The sequence below is a fragment of the Drosophila melanogaster genome, chromosome 3R (assembly GCF_000001215.4).
Source record: "Drosophila melanogaster chromosome 3R".
NCBI classification, from domain to species: Eukaryota; Metazoa; Arthropoda; class Insecta; order Diptera; family Drosophilidae; genus Drosophila; species Drosophila melanogaster.
The window spans coordinates 4,869,994-4,892,659 of NT_033777.3; the positions used below are offsets into that span (position 1 = coordinate 4,869,994).

At 42.8% G+C, this 22,666-nt stretch overlaps 1 protein-coding gene across 2 annotated transcripts, besides 1 other annotated feature; it reads right to left on the bottom strand.

Annotated features, from left to right (window-relative positions):
* Nucleotides 1-6,011: 6,011 nt before the first annotated feature.
* laf (labial associated factor) lies at nt 6,012-8,540 on the bottom strand. Of its 2 annotated transcripts, none has more exons than NM_141247.1 (3): nt 8,484-8,540; nt 6,816-8,432; nt 6,012-6,738 (listed from the first exon to the last, which is right to left on the bottom strand). In NM_141247.1, exons 1-3 carry the CDS (start codon nt 8,484-8,486, stop codon nt 6,097-6,099), a joined length of 2,262 nt encoding a protein of 753 aa, NP_649504.1. In that variant the 5' UTR covers nt 8,487-8,540; the 3' UTR covers nt 6,012-6,096. The 2 variants fall into 2 exon arrangements, with proteins under 2 accessions (NP_649504.1, NP_001287165.1); NM_001300236.1 differs by having other exon boundaries at nt 6,810-8,432.
* Nucleotides 8,541-17,540: 9,000 nt separating this feature from the next.
* Nucleotides 17,541-22,666: part of a mobile genetic element that runs on past the window's edge.

The following is a 22,666-nucleotide window of genomic DNA, read 5'->3' on the forward strand; positions in this document are numbered from 1 at the left end:
ATATTATTTTTAATGGTGAATTAAGAGATTATTTATAGGACTCCACTGATTCATATGGTAGGGATATATCGGCATTGACTGAGTTATTTATGGAAATTTAGTGAAACTTCCAGGCAATCTTATCAACAATGCAATACCGACATTTTTGACAAAACTTACACTTAATGGGTAAAAAATTGCATTGAAAAAATATATCTGGGAAATAGAATACATTATTTTTAAATTCTGATGCTCCGAGGTCCAACCAAAGTCATGGAATGCATCGTTTGGCCAACACTTTATTTGGATAAATTCGGTTTCCTGCTCCGATTATATAACCAATTCGAAACCTTGGACTGATTTCCGTCTCAATTGATATGGTTCCCACACGGTCTACGCTGGCCATTCCATTCCGATCGTTCCGCTTTGAGTGAAATGCAAATGAAGTTCGTAGATTTTTGATCTTTTTATTAAACTCATTTTTTACGGACCCTCCAGCCGGTTGGCATTGTATCTGGAACTTTGTCATGAATATTTACAACAAAAGTTAGTTAATTCATTTTGATTGGTTCAGCGGAGGCTGGCAAACACAATTTAAGTGTGTGATGGCCAGATCAAGTTTCCAGGGGCTAAAAGTCATCAAAACACCTTAATGGCCAACAATTTGCTTGGCTAAGCGATTTAATTTGCATTATCAAAACATAGGGCTGCTAAAATTAAAAATTATGGGCAGTAAGGCGGTGGGAAAAAGTGTCTAAAGTGAAATTATTTCTGGCGAAAAGAGCGTGATTTATTTCCCAACATTTCTTTAGCGCGGGGATCTTTGACTGATTTCAGTTGATGAAAGGGCCGTCAAATACCTGCCACGGTTATTTAGCCGCCGAGGGGCGCAGAGAGTGTGGATAAAGAGTAAAACGATTTATGTTTTTTTAATTAACCCAACAATTTGTTACGAGCCTCAAACGAACTCGCTCGCACATACACACATCTGCCAGAGTGTCTAGGATAGTCGAGGGGTCGGAGCCGTAACGAATTCATATTTTGATTTATTGAATAGAAATCGATTGGATTAATCGAAAGAAATTATATTGCAGCGGCCGGCTGTCGGCGAAATTTGCTCTGCCTGTTGCGGCTTTCTACGGCCTCTGCCGCCTCTGCCGCCTCTGCCGCCTCTGCCGCCTCTACCAACCTCTCCTGTCAGCAAAAGCCGCTGAGGCTTACCTTTGTGGAATTGAAATTAAAGGATGAAATCAGCCAGAAAAATGTTGTGGCGTGCAATTAAATTCTTACCTGGATTCCGCCGTCCAAAGTTGGCCATAAACGAGTTTGGCTTGCTTTGATTTCGGCTGGATTACGGCCAGAACATGCGGGCTTTTGATTGGGAGATTGGAAGTAATAGCCAAGGAAATGGCAGGCAGAGTTAATTGGCAGTGCCTGGAGTTTCAATTGAGGTTCCCCTATAAGTATACATTTTATCCAACTAAGATGTTTTTCACTTGGCAATTAAAGGCAATATTATAAACTCGATGTTAAGATCAAATGGCTTTTGGCTGTTAGCAATATGAACCAAGAGGGTAGATTAGACATCAAAAATACCAGCGTACATGTACATATAACTGCTATTGTGATCTGCGCCTTCTAGCCAACCTTATCCGGAAAACACATCGAAACATTGGCAAACTCCGTTCCCATGACCGAGCCGAATAAGCCAAGCGATGCCCAGAACCAGAAACCTTTAAACAAATCAAACCACGACCACACAGCCACCAAACAACGTCAACATCTGACACAAAACAACAGCCGAAAGTACAAAAATGGCCAAGAGCGAGACAGAGAGAGGGCAAAACTTGTTGACACGGCCCAAACGCAAAGCTAAAGCCAAACCATGGCCATGTCATCTAGTCTCTCGCTCTCGCTCGCACAAATGGTGCGCTCACTTTCTGTGTCGGTACAATTTAAGTTTCAATAGGCGACTATTTGTTGCAATTTAAGCTGAACGCGTTTATAAATTGACGGCGGAAACTGCCGTCGACTGTGACTCGACTCATAGACAGCCTGGTGGAAACCCCCGGTGGTAAAGGGGGTTGCCAGGGGGCGGGGCACTGCATCCAACTGCATCCAACTTGGAAATGGGCAGGTAGAGACCCAACGAGTGACAGGGCCCCCGGACGTTTAAATTGGACCAACGAACGTACACATGCCCCCGCTCTCAGTTCCCAATGGAAAGTCTAATTTTCGGTTTTTGCACAACTGCAAATTCGGGCTGACACTTAAATTACTTAAATTAATTTATACTAGCAATGGTACCTATATGATTTGTGCGCTCCTTTTTTTGTTTTCATTCGCGGTACAGTTACCTGTTTTTTTATTACCCTTTTTCGGCATGGCCTGCCGGATTTTGTGGCTAACTAATGTTTGCGGTTGTCATTTTTTAATTGAATTATTTTCATAGCAAACTGGCAAACGGTTTTGCGGTCGATAATGAGAGTAAAGCATTTTTGAAGCGTATCTGAAATAAATAACGTTTAGTTATCATAAAGCCGCCTATAAATAGAAGGGAAATAAGTGGATTATGGTTTTGTCCATATTTTATAAATTACAAATGTTTTATTAGACTTGAGATAATACGAATGCTTGACAACTTTATGTCCAGAATGCTGGAAACTTTATGATTAGTCAATTGCTTGCAATCAAGATTTTAGATGATGACATAAATGGCGAACTGCAAAAAAAAAACTTAAGTTAATGAGTAGTACGAGTATAGTATCTGAAATCTCTCATTATACTCCTTCCTCGTGCGAAAATTTTTTTTCTTATACCAGCTAGATCCTTTATTATCCTTTCTATTCATTTAATTACTTTGATCGATGTGCCAAAATAATACAAAAGAGATTGAAAAGACTTGCTTACAAAAGGGGAAAAGGTTCTCGTTGCACAAAAATGTGATGCCATCAATAACTCCACATAAATCGAATACCAATTTAAGATACAACTGTTAGACCTTTTCTAGTCAGTTTTGGTACTTTCGTAAAAAATTAAAAAATGGAAAAATCAAGTTAGTGAAAAGTGTATTTCCGAAAGGAAAAATTACGTTCGTAAAACAACAATAGGTGGGAAAAGGGCGATAAATGAAAATATTGGAACAGCTTGGACGCGGCACAGACGCATTGGCACCTCCACGCGGCACATTAACGATAATTTGTTCACTTGGCTAATAGTGTTTTAATCAAAATTTAACGCCACACTCGACTAACAATAGTTTTAGAGGCAACCCACGACGGCATGGGTATGCCGCATTCCTCAGCCATCGACCACACGCGAGCTGGGAGAAACCTTAATTAGTTTTCGAAGTGCAACCAAAGATGATAAATTGTTGGGCTGGGAAAGCCGGGCAGATCCCAGACTGGCTGTCTGGAACGATCGCGAACGGCCGGGCTTATTGAGTTACGATGTCAGCGGAGGATCATTAAAATTACAGACAGTACCGGCCAGAAACTGGGTTCCCAAGAAACTCGATGGAGGGACGAACTGGATCCTCGTCGCTCGAATCCCCTCCCCCACTCGTATTAAAAAGTTTGTAATTTTTCAATATTCGCACACAAAACGAAATTAGCTCGTCGGAGCATCGGGATCGCAGTTTGGATTGGCATTGGGATTGGAAAGGGATAGGGATCGAGATAGGAATGGGGATCGGGATGGAATCGGTAACGCAGTCGCAACGCATGCAAATTTCACAGGAATCAAAGGCGAAAGATGAGGCAAATACAAATAATAATAAAAAGGCTTATGCCGAGCTGAAAAGTCGTTGTGGCGTTGTGACTTATGGCTGAGCTCTTTTTATGCCCTGGACACTGTTGCTTTCGTCTCGCTGCTGCACTGCGAGAAAATAGTCGGTCATCAAAAAATATATCAAAGTAGGCAATTTTCAATTGCTTTGGACCTAACGATCAAAAACAAAGTGTTGGGCTCTAGAACGGACAAGTACCATAGATTGATCAATGGCCATTTGTATGCTAGCCATAATATCAATCAATGTATTTCAATAATCCCCACTATGTCTAAACATATTACTCACTCATTTCTCCCGATGCAGTTTCACCTCTGTGGTGTGGCTCGTTTCGTTTGGGGCATGTGCAGACAGTTGTGAAATTATATTTGCGCACCGTCATGGCCATTGTGTTGCTGCAGCAGGATTGGACTGGATCCGAGGACCGGGCACTGGAGCCAGATTCCCGCCAGACTCCCAGAGCCCGACTCAACTCTCGATTTGTCAGGGCAGACGGATAGCTTAACTGTTGGCCAGGAGGAGCAGGTTGTTGCCGAGCCGATCACCGGATCGAGGGGTTGGGGCAGGGCCATGGGAGCTAGCCGCGCATCACCGTCATCGTGCTATTCAAACAAATGATTTACAAAATGTTAAATGAATTATGCATTTTGCATATAAGCCTTTGCAGTATCGTGCAATTTTTCATATCCAATAGGCATGGACCCCGTGAGCCAGGCCAGGCCAGCCAGCCAGTCAGCCTGTTAGCCATCCAGGTGGACGAGGAGAACCTGTGCCGCTTGGCCAATCTTTTCCTGGTGTTGGCTTTAATAAATTGTCGTGTGGTGCGCCTCGAGCAGTCCATCCCCCAGTTCACCATCGCCATAGCCTTCGCGGACACCGTCATCCAATCCTATGGGTGTTGTTGTCGCAGGCTTGTAGCCAATGTCATGGATCTGTGCGGCATGCGGCGACTTGAGCAAACAAAGCCGTTCGACAGCCACTCGCAAAATGAAGGCAAATATAATCAAGTCATATAAATGGAGTGAATTTTTCACAATAAATTGTCTAAATTGTCTAAATTATGCCGTGTGCGCTCACCTGATGACCACGAAAAGTCACGTGGCCCCATCGGTTCCTGTGGGCAGTGCGTGTGGGAAATTGGCTAGGAGTCGGTAGGATTGGATAGCCGGGGGATTAAATTTGATTAGATAAGAATCAGAAAGCACTACCGCACTATTATCATGCATGTATGTCGTACAATTTCTTGAACCAGGAAAAATTATTTTAAATTGTTCGGCTTTAAATTTTAAGTGAATAAGCACATTTATCAAGTGGAATGGGGTGGCACATATCTGTAGATATTATTAATATTTTTAGAATCGCAACGCAAGCGCGTTTGAAAAGGTGTAAAATGGTTGCAGGAGTTTCGTCACGCGGCCAGCCGTGCCTTCCATTCCACAACCATCCCACAACCACAAACAAGCTGTGCACAGAATCGTAAATTATAAACATATCCAGCGCACCTCGTTATAAGGAAAAGTAGGGAATGAACACAGAAGCGGTTTCCCAAAATACACCCACCCGATTCGGCCCAATCCATCCAGCAGTTTGTGGATCAGGCATTAGCAGGTGAAATACGTTGATGTGCCTTAAAACAATATTTGCGCGCCTGCAGTTGTGTGTTTGGTTAGCAATTAGGTGCATCCCGAGCATACAGGCGAGCATAAGCCAGGGATGGAGATCCGAGCCCTGATCGATCATGTAAACAACTCCAGCATATTTAGTATGTGTCAGGAAAATTAATGGCCAGCCCGAGGGGCAAGGTGGCGAGGAGGCAAGGAGGTTGTGGCAAGTGCGCGACTAGACTAACAGTAGCCACGGGCTAATTATGCAGCTCCTCCACCCCCAATCCTGCAACTGCAAGCACCACTCGATGGCTGCGCCCTTCAGCAAGGCACTTGGCCAGCACTGAACTTGATTTATGCACCTCGGCATAGGACCAGAGCCATCCGAAGAACACACCGAACCAGCAGACTGCCAGGCGGCCTCGCCATCCCGCTGAAAGTTTCAAGTAGTTTCCACAACCGACCCAGACTCAGACTCGATTCAGAGCTATTCGAAACAGGGAAAATGGTTGCCAGGAGGAAGAGTTATGAACTATGCTTGTTGAAAAATATAATTTGCTAAAATCGCACACCCTGTAAATTGGAAAGATACGGTCTCTGATTGTGTTTCATTACCTGTAAAAAAGAAAGTAAATTATATTCAGAACTTCCATAGGCGGTCAACGAATTCCGCTATGTATTTTCTGACACGCAATTGCAAATAGAAAATATAAGATCCAAGGAATTTCATTGGAAACTCTCTACAATCACTTTGAGCTGACGTTGCAGCTTTCTGTTGAATTCCACGGACAGCAGCTGACGGTCCCCGCAAAGTGGAGTATCGCCTCCCCTTCTGGTGACCCCATTCTCGTTGAACAAATGTGAAATAGAGACTGCAGAGGTCACCTCCTGTTTAGAGGGCTTCCATCCATAATCATTAGGGGCAGATTCGCTAAAGCTTTGGAGGAATTTCTCTGCAAGCAGGGCAACGCGATCGTCCGGACGGGGAGTATAGTTATCTTTGATCACCTCCGAGCGACGAGTAAAGATAACATTGGGCTTATAGCTCAGACTACTCGGCTCTATGGGCGAACGGGTTCTTAAACTAATATTGGGGCTGATGGAGGAGGTAGTCTTTCTGGTAGTGAGTGCCGCTGCCATCAACTTGGCCCGAATCTTCTCCTCGTCGTCGGTCAGTGTGATGTCCAAAAAGTCGGCATCATCATCCAGAACTATTGCAGGGCCCTCGAAGTCCTCTGGAATTTCCATCAGGGCTTCGTCAGCGTCGTATATCTTAAGGCTTAGAAAGCTTTTCGACTTGGCTACTTCACTCAAAGATGCATCTGATCCACCTTCATGGACAAGCTCTTGCTTATCCATTACATAGTCCTGAGGACCATAGTTAAAAACAAACAAGAATGGAAGCAATCTTCGGCAAGCCGAAGCTTATATACTCTTACTCTTACTTCTTGATCCATTTGATAGCCTTCCTTACTGGAGACCTTAAGATCAGATTCATCGGAAACGAACTGGTTATTATTGCATATCTCGGGTTTGTAGCTGTACTGATAACTATAAGCATATTTCTCACCTTCGTCGTAGGTCTCGAGAAGAACGGAATTACTTAGCTGACTATCGATCATATCTTCATCTGGATCTTTGTGGTGTTGAGATGCATCCTCGGTAATGACACTAAGATGCTTATTCATGGCAAATGATCCAAAACAATCAGGTATGTCGACATCCTTAGCATTTGTATTCCTTAGCGTAATTGGACTTTGCTCATTAGATATAGACCGTTTTTTTTCTGTTGATCTCAAGCAATCGCCATCATGACCTTTGAACTGTCGGTCACCCTGTGTTGTATCTGGAGTCCAATCAGTCCAATCCGCGTTCTCGTCTTGACTGGGATATTGCACCCCAATGGAGGCACTTGATCTGCTGAGCTGAACCGCCGCCTCCACTTTCTCGGTGCGAAATGCGAAGTGAGGTTCCTGGTAGTCGCGCGTCTTGCGCCTCGTCTTGATGTTAATGGGACTATTTCCACGATCTTGATATGTCTTTGGCACACTCCTCTGGCGATGATAATGAGGATGATGACGATGGCGTGTGCAGCAGCTCGAAAGATAATCTCTTTGTGAGCGCGATTGCGATGTCGCAGTTGTAGGAATGTCACTTCTGCAGTCTACAGGATAATCGGGTCCATCAATCACCTCTGCGTCGCAGCCCTCGGAATGGTGCTTTCCTGATCTGGAGTGGGCAGTGCAAAGGCTACAAGCCGAGGACTCTTGTGCGCAGACGCATGATCTTGCTCTGTGCCTGGTAACTAAAGAACCTTTTGAAATCCTACTTTCCAATGGACATGAATACGAGTGGCTTACTTCTTGAGTTTTGCGGTAATTGGGCCTTTCTTTTATTTCCATTTTATATGACTCTACCTTGAACTGTTTTGGTCTAGTCCACTTATCTATATTTGCCACATTTGCCATTTGAACGTGTTCTCGTGAAGGATCTGTCGATGGACTGTCATAGTCCTGGTAGCCTGCTTCCGATTTACTTGAATACTCTGAGGCCATGCTGCTCCCATAACTCCCACTTCCCGGACCCCTGGACAAGGATTGTTGATGGGACCTACGCAGCTTGGATCTGTTTATATTGTAGACGCGAAAAGCGCACTCTGCCTTCTCTTGTCGTTCCTTAGACTCTTCCAAGATTTCGCTACATATCTGACTATAGCTTTTGGAACGATCACTGGATAGCAGGCTCTGCTGAGACCAGGACGGCGAGTCATCGTGATCACTTGAAATGTACTCTGTGTCCTTGGGCATACCTCCGTCCTCATTTCCCGAATGGAGATTGTCTTTTGAATGCTTGCTGTATTTTCTTGTCCTATTAGAGCAGTTCAACATTGCCTTTCCCCTGTATCCTGGAGAGTCCTGGACGTTCCGTCCGCGGCACACCTTCTTGAGAACTAAGTTCCTTACTCGTTCCTTACTCTTACTCTTATCTCCTCCCGATTCAGAATCGTCCAGGTCCTTTGCCGACACACTTCTGGCGCTTATGTAGTGCTGACCATGACGGGACTTGGGAGGGCTTTACAATTGCGACTAAAGCAAATTGGAGAGTCTACTTACCATTTCTAATCAGAGATCTTCTTGGGTGTAGCTGCAGGGGAATGGGGGACGGAACTGAATACCTGGCATCTATTGCCGGGCAACCCCGATCTATAGAGCTTGCAGGTTTCCCCACTGAAAGGGTCTTGCTTTCAGCAGGCCCATTAATTACCGGGCCAACTCAACTTGGCAGCCACAAGGGAGCCAAGTGGCCATATGGACCGTTGGCCCGAAAAACAGAACTCAATTAGCTAAACCAACGAAAACTCACTCACCATCTCAACATCGAGAACTTCACATTGCCCACACACAACGAGCCGCCGACAAATGGAAGTGCATCAAGTTCTAGAGAGGCACACGAAAATGGGCGGGAAAGAGGCGGATTTGAGGGGCATGCAACTGCGGCCCATTAGTGTCACTTAGCAGCTAATTATGCTGCGCCCGAGAATTACTTTTTAATTTGTTGCTCTGTGCCCCGTACCAAAATAAATAAACGCGCGCGCCAAGAACTTCAAGTGGTTATCGGGCAGGAGGAGACGAGGACAGCCGCCGAAACTCAAGTGGCTAATTTTTCCACAACAGTTTTGGCAGCCAGCTTGGCTGCCTTGGTTCCTGTCCTCGGTTCTCTACTCGCCGACCTGGTCTTTTGGCTCCCGATCCCGCTCCCGTTCCCGTTCCCTATCCCTATCCGTATCCCAATTCCTATCCCTACTTTTTCTGCCGGCACGTGCTGTGGGCGTTTACCTTAATTTGCTCGCAGCCTAAGGGCTTGCATCCTCGGATCCCTCGAAACGTGGACGCAGTGGAATTCTGGTGGCAAAATGGGCGTGTGCCGAAACAGAAATTATGTTGCTCCACCAAGGGCCATGGAAGAGGCTTTGCCCAAGGCGCAACTTTTTGCCAACTTTAACCAATATCCATTTCCTGCAAATACTTCTCCAAAAGAATCATAAGCGAAGCTAGTTTAATGGAGAAAATCATGGCATGACTGAGTATTGGACAAAAGCTGTAGCCTCGCTAACATCCTAAGGGAGTTTATTCGGTATACTTAATATCCTCCAAAAAGCCCTACGATCCATGAGGCTTGTTTACCTTTTGATCTTCACGCCTTCAGTGGCACACGACGCCAGTCGCTTTCGCCGTGTTCCAAGTGTTAATTAGACAAAAACTAATTAAACATTTTGCGCATACACGCTCCAAATGAGGAGAAGGAGTTGGATTGGTCAGCCGACAACGGCGCCACATGGCCAGGCACAAAGTCGCCCGGTGGAGGCATCGGCGGGGTAGGGAGCAGAGGTACTGCGAAGGATCCCCAGATACTGGGTCCAAAAGCGGGCAACACACATTTATTAAAGCCGCTCGGGGCATAAATCGTTGAGTGACATGCGACAAACGTCCGAGTTACATTCTGTGCGGTGCGATTGATACGACAATCGAGCGATGGGTGCTTGGGTTGGATGGATGGATGATGATGATGATGGGTAATTAAAAATTGATCACGTTTAACAAACTGCTACCGAAACAATATATCACAAATGATCAGTCGAGCCGGAGGAGGAGGACTTGACAAAGTCGCCAAAGTTAAGCGGTTTCGGTCGAGCGGCTGGTTGAGATGCCACATTAAGTCAAAGCTCTGGTTACATTTCAGCTCTCGGCGCAGATCCATATGCGTTTTTGTGTGTGATTTCCCCTGCCCTTTCGGCGATCGGTCCATCAATAATTCATTTCGCCTGAGTGATCTATTCAGAGAAGGATCCAATCCACCGACCGATCCATCGATCGATCGATCGTTTGTTCGGAGCGATCGCGAGAAAAAAGATATTCCGCCTGTCAGTCGGGCCCTGGGCACAAGTGTTTCTTTTGTTCCCTCCCTTCGAGGGTAAAAATGTGCCATAAATATAATGAATACATATTTGGTGGCGCGGAGGGGCCCAGAACAATGGAACCGCTGAGGTTCCGCTCATTATTAGCCACGAATTGAAGGACCCTTCAGCCGGAGTGTTGGTTTTTGTGCAATCGCTGGCGACTTTTGATGGAACACCGCCGCAGACGGTTATTGATGAACGATGCCCTGCAATGCGGTAGGGCAATGGATCACTGATCGGGCGCCGTAACGAGCCCACATCCCCCACCTACGTTGGACTACCAACCTACCCCTCTTCGCCCACCTGAACATGAACCCCTGCACTGGAGGCTGTGAGGCATACGCAAACTTTAACCCCTGGGAGATTTGCTCCAAGGTGTTGGATAAAACATAAAGTTCGTGTGAATGCCGACACGTTGTGACAATTGTTTGACAACAACGGCCGCAGAACGAGCACAAAAGACATGGAGAACTATGAAAAGGTCGTCAAGCGACTGGGCCGCATGACTCGCCCACACAATCATCGATAAAGTTTTCCGCCGCGTTTTCCCCGCGATTTTCTGCAAAACGTGCCACGAGTCGCCCGCGAACATTCAAAATATGCAAATGCCACAAGGTAAACAAACGGCGCAAACAGACACAAACGGATACTGCCTGCGACTTGGAATCCGACCGACCAGTCTAATCCTATCCCCTCATCTGGAGTCGGTCGTCGTTGGGTCTGCTCGTGGCATAGATTCCCACTTTCCTCTGTTCCGCGAAATCCCGATGAAATTATAAGAGCACAAAATGTAATCTGTCCAATGATAGTGACGGGCGAGACAGATTCTGACAAATTTCGAGCCATTCATTCATTCTTTTGCCATTAGTTGGCCACTTGGATTACGAAATAACTCATAACTCAGTTGTACAAAGAAAAGATAAATGCATATACATATATGTGTTGTATCCAACTTGACTGCGCCAAGTATTCTATATTTAAGATATTATATTGATTGAGAGGACTACTCGATCTCTGAACTGAATCTTCACCAAACCATCAATACAAATAATTGGCATTACCAGGAAGCAGCGTCCTAAAATACAATATAGTTACAAAAAAAAAAAAAAACAATTTATTTAGTACACCCACTGAAACATTGAAACACACTCCCCCACCTGCCTCCGTGGACATGGGAATTATCTGCGCCAGTTGCTCGTCCAGCGCGATTCTTGTTGCTCGGCCTGGAACAACACCAGAGCTTATTGATATCGTGCTTATTGATCTTGTTTGACGATAAGTCTGCGCTCAAATACTTATATATATAAATATTTTCATCGTCGGGCTTAGGCTCCCACTTCCAGGGAAGTGGATCGCATAAAGGCGGAGAGGCCAGAAACGAAGACTCCAGCTTTGCGAAGGCATTAGAGGCGATCTTTGGACTTCGCCAGTAGTTGGATTGGCTTGGCTTGGATTGGATTCGGTTAAATGTGTTTTTTGCAGTTGAACCCGGGGTTGCGGCCGAGATCAGGACGATGCCTTGCAGGAGGACGCGGATGCAGATGAGGACTGGGGCACATGTGGCCCAAACATTCTCACACGACCAGCTGTGGAATGGTGAGGAGAACCTCGGGCTCGGACTCGGGGTCGACCTAAACTAAAACTGAGACCCAACGATTGGGGTCTATTTTGCCTAGACCGCAACTATAAATTTTATAAACAGCTATGCCTTTGGCTGAAGGCCTTTGCAGTTCCGCGAATTAATATTCGTGTGATTTTTTATCGTTATTTGATTTCGGCCAAATTTACTGACCGTCCGAAGCGAAGTTGCTGTCGAAGTTGTGGTCGTGCAATTGCAGGTGGCGAGAGCCATCGATGATCCCTTTTAAGGCCAACAAAGTGTGATGCTATAATGAAAGGCAACTACTTAAGTGGTTGATTGAGAGGGCACTTTATTGTATTGTATTGTACTGGCATTGTAAAGAAAGCTGACCGAAATATTAAAATAATATATATAACATCACATTGTTTTAATGCAATTTAAATATGTGAGTTGCAGCGTAATGTTGAACCCGATTGCATGACTTCAATTATGTTTTTTGGGAGTAACAAGGCATTATGGCTTTATTGGTAGGAACAATATTGAAACAAGATAGGAAGTCATTTCAATTACTGCTTGAGCATACCATAATCAACCTAAGATGTCCCGCAAACTCCTCTTCCCATTTGCCCCATGAAGATGCCCGCAAACATGTGTCAACCCATTGCCATAAATGTCCGAACAATTAACAAGCGCCCCAAGTGGCAAGGCCCCATATGCCCAAGTGGCCCCAGGATAGTCATTAAGCGACTGAGCCTCAACTTTAACCTTTTTAATGGCAGGCCGCATCATAAAAACCCTCGGCGCCCCGTCCCCCTGGAATACCTGGCAAATTAGCCAGAGTCGTAAACTGTGGAAGAGCTGGGTGTAATTATGCAAAACATACAGCCTATAGCGATACGTGCAGATGGATTGGACATCAAGGGGCGTTTGCAGAAATTAACTTATTAATTCTGCATGTCGGAATTTCAATTTTCCCGATTCGTGGATCGATTTCGCCTGCCCTTTTTATGGGCTGCAACGTTTTAGTTATTAATTTCATTCGCGAACCAAGCCAAAGACACTCGGCGTATGCGGAATGTCTCAGCGCCTAATGAGCAGGATGATTGAGGGAGGGGTGTGGTGGAGGGGGGGTGTGGTGGAGGGGGGGTGTGGTGGTGCGGTCCAGGGGACATGGGTGATCGCAAACAGCAGCTCGTAATTTAATATTTCATGGCGCCAGCAGCACTATAAAAAAACGCAGCAGCCTGGAGTCCAGCTCCAAGCTCCAAAATGAAATGACTTAAGCTGCACCATTCATTATGACAACACGACGTTGGCCGAGGACCTCGAAACGCCGAAGATGCACTGAAAGAAACGGGTTAATTCACTCTTGTAACTCTACTAAGTATTTGTGCAATGAAATTAAATCACTTTTCAAATTGCAAACATCATATTGTTGGAAAAGTCTCCTAGTCGTAGATACTAAGATTGTTATTATGTCCTATCTTTAGTTCTCCGAAGCTTTTGAAATGAATAAAGATCTAAAAAGGCTTTCAAGGCTTGCTGATATATAAAAATGGTTCTTATGCTGGCATAAATTATTAAGCACATATTGCAAGAGTTAATTTCTCCATGTGTAGGCAAGAACCTGGCGCAAACCCAGCAGACAGGCGCGAGCGGGGGGTCACACATTCTCCGAGCTTTTTGCAGATTGCTGCTGCTTCATCTTCATCATCTTTTGGTTATCCTCACGGGTCCCTCGCTCGGCACAGTAAAAAAAATGTCTTCGCCAAACACAAATTTTGCGTTGAGATTGCGATCATTTCGCTGATATGCCCCGCCCCTGGGACCAGCTCCTGTCCCTCCGCCCACTAAGGTCCCTTATTTCGCATTCAGGCGTGTGCGCAGCCGCAATCCGCGAATCGATTCACCCATTCCTTCTCCTCCACCTTGCGATCCAAGCCCCTACCCCACCTACAAGCAGCCGAACGAACAACAAAAACCAAGGTGGAACAACGCGTGACGCGAAAATACCAAACACATAACATTTGACTGTTGTCTGTTGTTCTGGTTACCCTTTATGCCACTGGCGTACACTGAGCGAAATAGATTCGTTTGCGGCTAAAGGAAAATGTACAAGTCAACATTGGCAGAAAAAAGTGTATTATGTGTGTCATATTTGGGCAAAAGAAAGGTAGATTATTTTTTAAATCTCTAGTCTTATAAAGGATATCAGATGATAGGTGTCATTGGAAGTCTGGGTGCGTACCTAAGTAGCTACAAAGATACATACTCAGAGACTCAAATAAAATCAATAATCTATATAAATATTCGAGGGCTGCGATTATTATTTTTCAGGACGGACTGAACGTGTAATGCATTCAATTAACTGGAAACTGGTTCATATTAATATGCCAATAAATATTTTTGTTTCTTCTTGAGATCTTTTACATACATAAGTGTTTATGATTTGCCAACCCATGAACAACTAGCCGATATTTACGCAAGTAAAGAAGTATGCGATATTCTATAGAGTTCCCCTAACCCTGATTGGAACTAAATGCGCATTTCATACCTCGCTTAACGAACAGCAGACAGACGATGAAATCGCATTATGTCGTATTCTGAATGAATGATATTTTATGCCTTACTTGCAAATCTGTGGGCTTCTCGATGATTGTTCTTGTTTGTTTATTTAATATATTTTTTAGTTCCTTTGCCTCGGTTCGCCCAATGCCCATAAACGTAATGTGTACGAAATTGTGAACATGTGGGAACTTTTTCGCGTTTCAGTTTCGGTTTGGGTTTGGGTTTGGAGATTGCTTTTATTTTGAGTTCGTCTGATATGCTGGTTGGCTGGTCGCTCGGCAGTTTGGATGTTTGGCTGGCTGCATGGGACAACTTCGATGACTGCGATTGCGTCTGCCACTCCGGTCCTCCTCCACATCCCCACTCCCAGTTCCCTGATCCCCGAACACCACCACCACCTTCTCCAACTCCATCTGGGTCTGGTCGCAGCTTTTTGGTGTTGTTATGTCGTACTCATTTCGCTTTTGATTTATGCAGCATACCCTTTCTAAATAATAAATAAAATATGATATATGTCCCTTGCTTCCCTTCCCGCGCAGCTCGACGAAGTGAAGATCTTCGGTTTCGGGAACCCCACCTGAAGGTTTCCGAGGGGCGGTCCCGTGCACCAGTTGGTGTCGTTTTGTTAAGTGTCCATCAAAATCTGTTTTGTGTCTCCACAACGCTCAAAATGTATACATCAAATGTCCTGCTCTGCTTTTTTTTTCGGTTAGCTCATAAATTATATTTATGCCAGTCATGGGCCGTTTGTGGGATACTTTTTTGGGTGTGTTTTGGCTTATGTTCTGCCAAAGAAACAGGAACTTAGACTTCGCCCCAGACTGACAAGTGATCTTGGGGCTATACGATCCCTTTCGCATTGTCCTGCTGTCCATCCTGGCCCAAACAACCATTCATTTTTAGAGGGTCCGGCGCTAGTTGCCTGTCAAATTAGTTCGGTTTCACGGTGACCGAGCCGCCGGGTGACTCAGTTCTCGCATGCGTGTGGGATGTACATACATATGTACATATGTGCTGCAATGAGAAAGGCCAGTGAGATATAAAAATATCTTTTTCAACTTGAGGTACATTCTTGCTCGCTCGCTGCAGAAATTTGGGGAACAAATTTGAAAATTGTCACATATATTTTTTGGCCCGCCAATGCTCTATACCGTTTAAAAACCCACATTATAAAAAGTACAAATTTAGTTACATTCCATGTAAGTGTTAATTTGGTAATCCCCGTGCAATCCCCCTCGCTCGCAACCAGTTAACGTTACATAATTCAAAGATATTCGCATCGCTTCTTTTTATTGGATGTCCTTTTTTCTTCAGAAATGAGAGTGAGCGTCAGCCGGATGAGCATAAAAATAGGCATTAAAATAAATAGACTCAACCGGATTTGCAACAAGCCGAGTTGTGTGCTCAGCCGTCCACGCTCACGACGACTTACACCTCCGTATCCGTATCCGCATCGGCATCCGCATCCGCGTCCGCTTATATGACGCATTTCCTTTGGCCCACAACAACAAGGGACTGAAAGTGAAGTTTCCCTGTTTGAAGACCCACCATTATCCTTTCACACGCAGTCCTTACTTTCGAGGGAAAGCGAGCGCTTTCGGAAAAAGTCAATTAAAAAAGTTAAATAAATCATAAACTTGGCAGATGATTTGATTGCGGTGCAGGATTCGTAGCTCAGCCATTGGACCGCAATGCGTCTGTGTATTCTTACTTTTCTTACCCAGGGGTGATTTTACACAGGAAATAAATTTGAAGTTTTCTGGGGAAATGTGTAATAATGGTGGAGGGCCATCTGCAAAATATGTATCTCATCTGCGTTGAATGTAAGCATATAGCACGATAGTTTGATTGGGCTTCAAAGAGTAATCCGATTCTAGCATTCCCTTCAGATATCCAGGATTTTCTCCCTGTGTAACTGCGGCTGTTTGAATGATTCAGAGGCTTACATCCGTCGAAGGGAAAACTCTCTTCCTTCGGCCTCCGTGTGTTTACTTTGTTGCGGTTTTCTTTTTTCGAGGCTTAGCGCCGGACGGGCGGACGGGCTGGATGGGCGGACATCCGACGGGCGGGTCGTCCCCCAGTTGACTTTCGGGCAATCATAACTGTAACTGTAAATGCTCGGGAGCCGCCGGCAAGGGAAAATTTATGAAGTGTGGCGTGTGCAAGCACACGTGTGCCGAGTCCTGCATTTGAGTTCTGGGCGTGCTCTGGGGATTTCCATTATTAAACATTTGGGGCGCTCTTCGGCAACTGCAAGTGATTTGCTTTGATTTTCTTGTCTGGCATTTATCATTCTCCCCCTTGCTCCTCGTCTCTTAGCAGTAAATGAATTTTAATCAAATATGTTTTGCATAATTTATGATATTCATGGGTATTTGTCGCATCGTTCAGACTACTTTGCATTTCCACATTTATATATCTAGATATTTTGGCAAGGCGCTTTTAGCTTGTCCGCACCCGCATCCGTTTCCGCAGTCCCAAACAAGGATATATGTATGGTAAACGAGGTCCATGAATGCGATATACCCTAAACTGATTTTTCTTCAGCAAATGTAAAAACAGTGCCCCGTTCGAAGGGTGGATGCTGGTCAACAGTGCAATTTACTGTGAAATAAATGGGTATAATAAAATTGCTTTGCAGTCTATATTTAAAGACTCGCGGTATCAGATCCATTTGTAATTTTCTCAACACAAATCTTTCAGACTCGACCATGGAGTTTCCCGACACATTTCCCGAACTTCCTTCTCCTCTTCTTTCTGGCAGCCATTGCGAACTTCACTGCGCCAATACGCTTCCGTTTTCCTGTCTGCCTGACACTTGCAGAATGTTGCCTGTCATTATCCTTGGCTCCTTTCTGCTTCGGCGCTTCGTGTTTATATTTTCCTTTTTTGCGTATATTTTCGAGGGCACTGCGAAATGATTTAATGACAGCGAATGAAAAATTTATTGTGCGTAAAGTTTCTTCTCGCTGAAGGGTCGCCGGATAAATTGGCAACGACATTTCGACGCTATTAGCCAGAAGAGGCATTCTTTTTGCAACCCTCGCTTAAATACATATATATAGTAACATAATATGCTTCTCATATTACGTTTACATACTTACACTAATTGTACATACAATCTTGCACATGCATAAACACATGAAACCAGTTTACATTTTTACTTACACTTAAGCGCATAATTTGTTGTGCATCCATACCGTTATTTTTCCGTTCTTTTTTGTACACATATACTGATTAGACATTCCCGTTTCTCGCGACTCACTTCGAGCCGATCAAAAACTCTGTACAGTCAGTCTTAAGCCGACAACGAAGAAATAAAGATCTAAACTAAAAAATACCTCGTGTTGATTCTGAAACTTCTTTAAAGGCGTTGATCTTAGTCAAACGACGGATCATTTGTTCGACTCGAATAGTAAAATACGTAAGTGGCGCAGTCGGTAGGATAATACATTGTTGATGCGATAGTAACCCTATTCAATTCTTCAATTATTATCCACAAAAGAACTAACGCAGTCGCGTCGTGCTAAGTGGAAAGTGTTAACCAATGGTACTCAATCCCATAAAGTGACCACGAAGTGAAATAACTTAAAATTACAAAAATTTTAAGAAGACGCCTTTGAATTCGCTGAGTAGTAAATCCACAAAAGGTTACTCAAACCAAAGCGAAACAGCTAAGAGCGCAACACAACAAACTTAAATTAAAAACTTACAAATAAGTGAATAACAGAAATATTACGAACAAATAAGTGCGAAAATTCAACAAAACCTAAGCTAAAGAACTATAACTAAGTGAATAACAAACATTATAAGTGAATTAAATTAATAAGTGAACAACACAACAAACTTAAATTAAAAACTTACAAATAAGTGAATAACAGAAATATTACGAACAAATAAGTGCGAAAATTCAACAAAACCTAAGCTAAAGAACTATAACTAAGTGAATAACAAACATTATAAGTGAATTAAATTAATAAGTGAACAACACAACAAACTTAAATTAAAAACTTACAAATAAGTGAATAACAGAAATATTACGAACAAATAAGTGCGAAAATTCAACAAAACCTAAGCTAAAGAACTATAACTAAGTGAATAACAAACATTATAAGTGAATTAAATTAATAAATGAACAAACACAAACACAAAGCTCAGACCTGGAATACAAACTAATAGTGGAAATCAAGAACCCATAGTGAAAACCAAAACCCTATCCAAAACATAAACCTACAGTAAAAACTTGAACTTTATCGAAAAACGAAACCTATCCGAAACTGCAAACCTTACCCAGAACGTGAACCTTACCTAAAACATTAAATAACAATAAATACAACAACAACAATGGCAACAGCAAGCCCTATAATACTATCCGACTCAAATATGAGTCAGGTCGAGAGACAGATAAATGCTGTCGAAATCTTCAATGGAGACCCGAATACTCTACATACCTTTATAACTCGCATCGACTTCATTCTGGCCTTATACCAAACTACTGACGAAAGGCAGAAGTTGATAATTTATGGACACATCGAACGCAATATCAGCGGCGACGTCATCCGTACTCTCGGGACCAACAACTTTACCAGCTGGATTGAACTAAGGACCAGATTGATCCTATATTACAAACCCCAGGCACCGAGTCATCAACTTTTGGAGGATTTTCGGAACATTCAATACAAAGGCAACATCAGGCAGTTTCTGGAGGAAGCCGAGAAAAGACGACAAGTTTTAATGAGTAAGTTAGAACTAGAAAATAACTCAGCTGAAACCGCCTTATTTACCAGACTTATTCAAGATAGCATAGAAAACTTGATCCTAAAACTCCCTAACCATATTCATCTAAGAATAGTTAACTGCCAAATCCCCGATTTAAGATCCCTTATTAATATCTTACAAGAAAAGGGTCTATATGAACCTCAAACATTAAACAAAGATAACTTTAAGCCAGCTCCTAATTCTAATAGGACGCCAAATAACTTACCAAATAGACAAGTTAATGGCCAAAATAAACCTATAACACCTTTTCAACCGTACCATAACAACGTCTTTCAACCCTATTATCCACCATACCCATACGCACCAATCCATACACCCAGGCCCAATCAAACCCCTTTTCCCCAATATCAACCAAGACCAACCTACCCACAACCTAACATACCCAGACCGAATCCTGTCTTTAATCGACAGAATATCTTCGACCAAAATCGTTTCGGACCTAATCAAACTTACACACCGAATAACTTCCCTCCAACTGGGAACACACAAACCAACAACCCGGTAAAAAGACAACGACCATCAGACAGCGGACAGACTAAAATGAGCATAGAAGAACTAAGATACCAAGAAATGGTATCAAACCAACCCGAATACCCTTACCATTATTACTATCCATACTACCCAGATAACTTCCAACCACAACCATATCCTTATCAAATGAGTTATATCCCAGACCCAACTCAAATCCCTTTCGAACAAGATCATGACACTTCGGACAAAACACAACAAGAACAGACAGCACCAAACGATGACGAATCAGACAATACCAAAGAAGCAGAAAATTTTCGGCTAGTTGCCCCGGATCAAACCAATATATAATTATTAAACATAATGACATAGACTTAAAGTGCCTAATTGACACTGGATCCACCATAAACATGCTTACTTGGAACATTTTCGAAACACCTATACAACAAACCAACCACCTAATTCATACAAGTAATGGCTCGGTAACTATTAACGAGACCACCACTATACCACCCAATAACTACTTTCCTATTGCTCAGGAGTTTCTAATTCACAAATTCTCAGATCATTATGATATGCTGATTGGACGCAAATTGTTGTCTAAAGCTAAAGCCATAATAGATTATCAAAAGAAAACTGCCACCCTCTTCAACAAAGTCTATAAAATAAAAGACACTGAAAAACTTACAGACCAAAATCATGCTCAAGTAGACTCTTCGTTCCCACAAGACCCTACCTTTTTAGAAACCTCCACACTTCAGGAGAATCTGTTCCGACTAAACCATTTAAATGCAGAAGAAAAATACAAATTAACAAACTTACTGACAAGATTTAAAGACATTCAGTTTCACGAGGGCGACAAACTTAGCTTCACAAACCAAGAAAAACATACAATTAATACCACACATAATATTCCAGTTTACTCTAAAATGTATAGCTTCCAACAATCATACGAACAAGAAGTAGAAAGACAAATTCAAGAAATGTTAGAACAAGGCATCATTCGAGAAAGCAGCTCACCGTACTGCAGCCCCATCTGGGTAGTACCAAAAAAATTAGATGCTTCCGGACAGCAGAAACTTCGAATAGTCATAGACTACAGGAAGCTGAATGAAATAACAATAAATGACCGATACCCTATGCCAAATATAGACGAAATACTAGGAAAATTAGGGAGGTCTAATTACTTTACCACCATAGACCTGGCAAAAGGCTTCCATCAAATAGAGATGGATTCAGAATCAATAGCCAAAACGGCTTTCTCTACTAAATACGGACATTACGAATATACTAGAATGCCATTTGGGCTTAAAAACGCCCCAGCTACCTTCCAACGCTGCATGAATAACCTACTTCGTCCGCTTTTAAATAAAAATTGTTTAGTATATCTAGACGATATCATTGTCTTTTCTACCTCTCTAGAGGAACACCTTCAATCCCTTGAAGCAGTCTTCGAGAAATTATCTCAAGCCAACCTTAAACTACAGCTAGATAAATGTGAATTCCTAAGACAAGAAACTACCTTTCTAGGACACGTTATCACTAAAGACGGAATTAAACCAAATCCCGAAAAAATCAAAGCTATACAAGATTACCCACTTCCATCTAAACCTAAAGAAATTAAAGCATTCCTTGGAATCACAGGATACTACAGGAAATTCATACCCAACTTCTCTGACATAGCGAAACCACTGACTAAATGTCTCAAAAAGGGAGTAAAAATAGATACAAAACATAAAGAATATATAGAAGCATTTCAAAAATTAAAATTACTTATTTCCGAAGACCCCATATTAAAAATACCAAATTTTGAAAGAAAATTTGTATTAACAACTGACGCAAGCAATGTAGCATTAGGTGCTGTTCTATCTCAAGATGGACATCCCATTAGCTACATTAGCAGGACCCTAAACGAACATGAAGTTAATTACAGTGCTATAGAAAAAGAACTACTAGCAATAGTTTGGGCCACAAAGACCTTTAGACACTACCTGTTAGGACGACATTTCGAAATAGCTTCTGACCATCAACCATTGTGCTGGCTACACAAATTAAAAGAACCTAACTCAAAGCTGACTAGGTGGAAGATTAGATTATCCGAGTACGACTTCGATATAAAATATATCAAAGGAAAGGAAAACCATGTCGCAGACGCACTGTCTAGAATCAAAATAGAACAAGCATTTTTCGGAGAATCTACGCAACATAGCGCAGAAGAAGATAATAGCGACTTAATAGGGTTGTCCGAAAAAGCCATTAATTACCATAAAAGACAAATTATTTTCTCAAAAGGTCCCAATAGTAGTATAGAACACGAAACTTATTTCAAAAAACAAATCATACACATTTCCTACAAAGAAATGACCCTAGAAGCAGCCAAACAATATCTACTCAATCACTTTTGCTCAAAGAATAGCGCTCTTTACATCGAAAGCGATGCAGACTTCGAAATGATCCAAAATGCATACACAACAACAATGAATCCGAAATGTACAAAAATTTTCCGAAGCCTCGTTTTATTAAAAAACATCCCTACTTATGCAAGTTTTAAGGAACTAATTCTAAACACCCACGAAAAGCTCTTACACCCCGGAATTCAAAAAACTGTAAAACTCTTTAGTGAGAATTATTACTTCCCCAATAGCCAACTCCTTATCCAGAATATAATCAACGAATGTCAAGTCTGCAACCTAGCCAAAACAGAACACCGTAACACGGAAATGCCAATGAAAATTACCCCTAAACCCGAACATTGTCGTGATAAGTTCGTAATAGACATCTATTCTTCCGAAGGAAACCATTATCTGAGCTGTATCGATATTTACTCTAAATTCGCCACCCTTGAACAGATTAAGACAAAAGACTGGGTAGAATGCAAAAATGCCTTAATGCGCATATTTAATCAATTAGGGAAACCTAAACTTCTCAAAGCAGATCGAGAT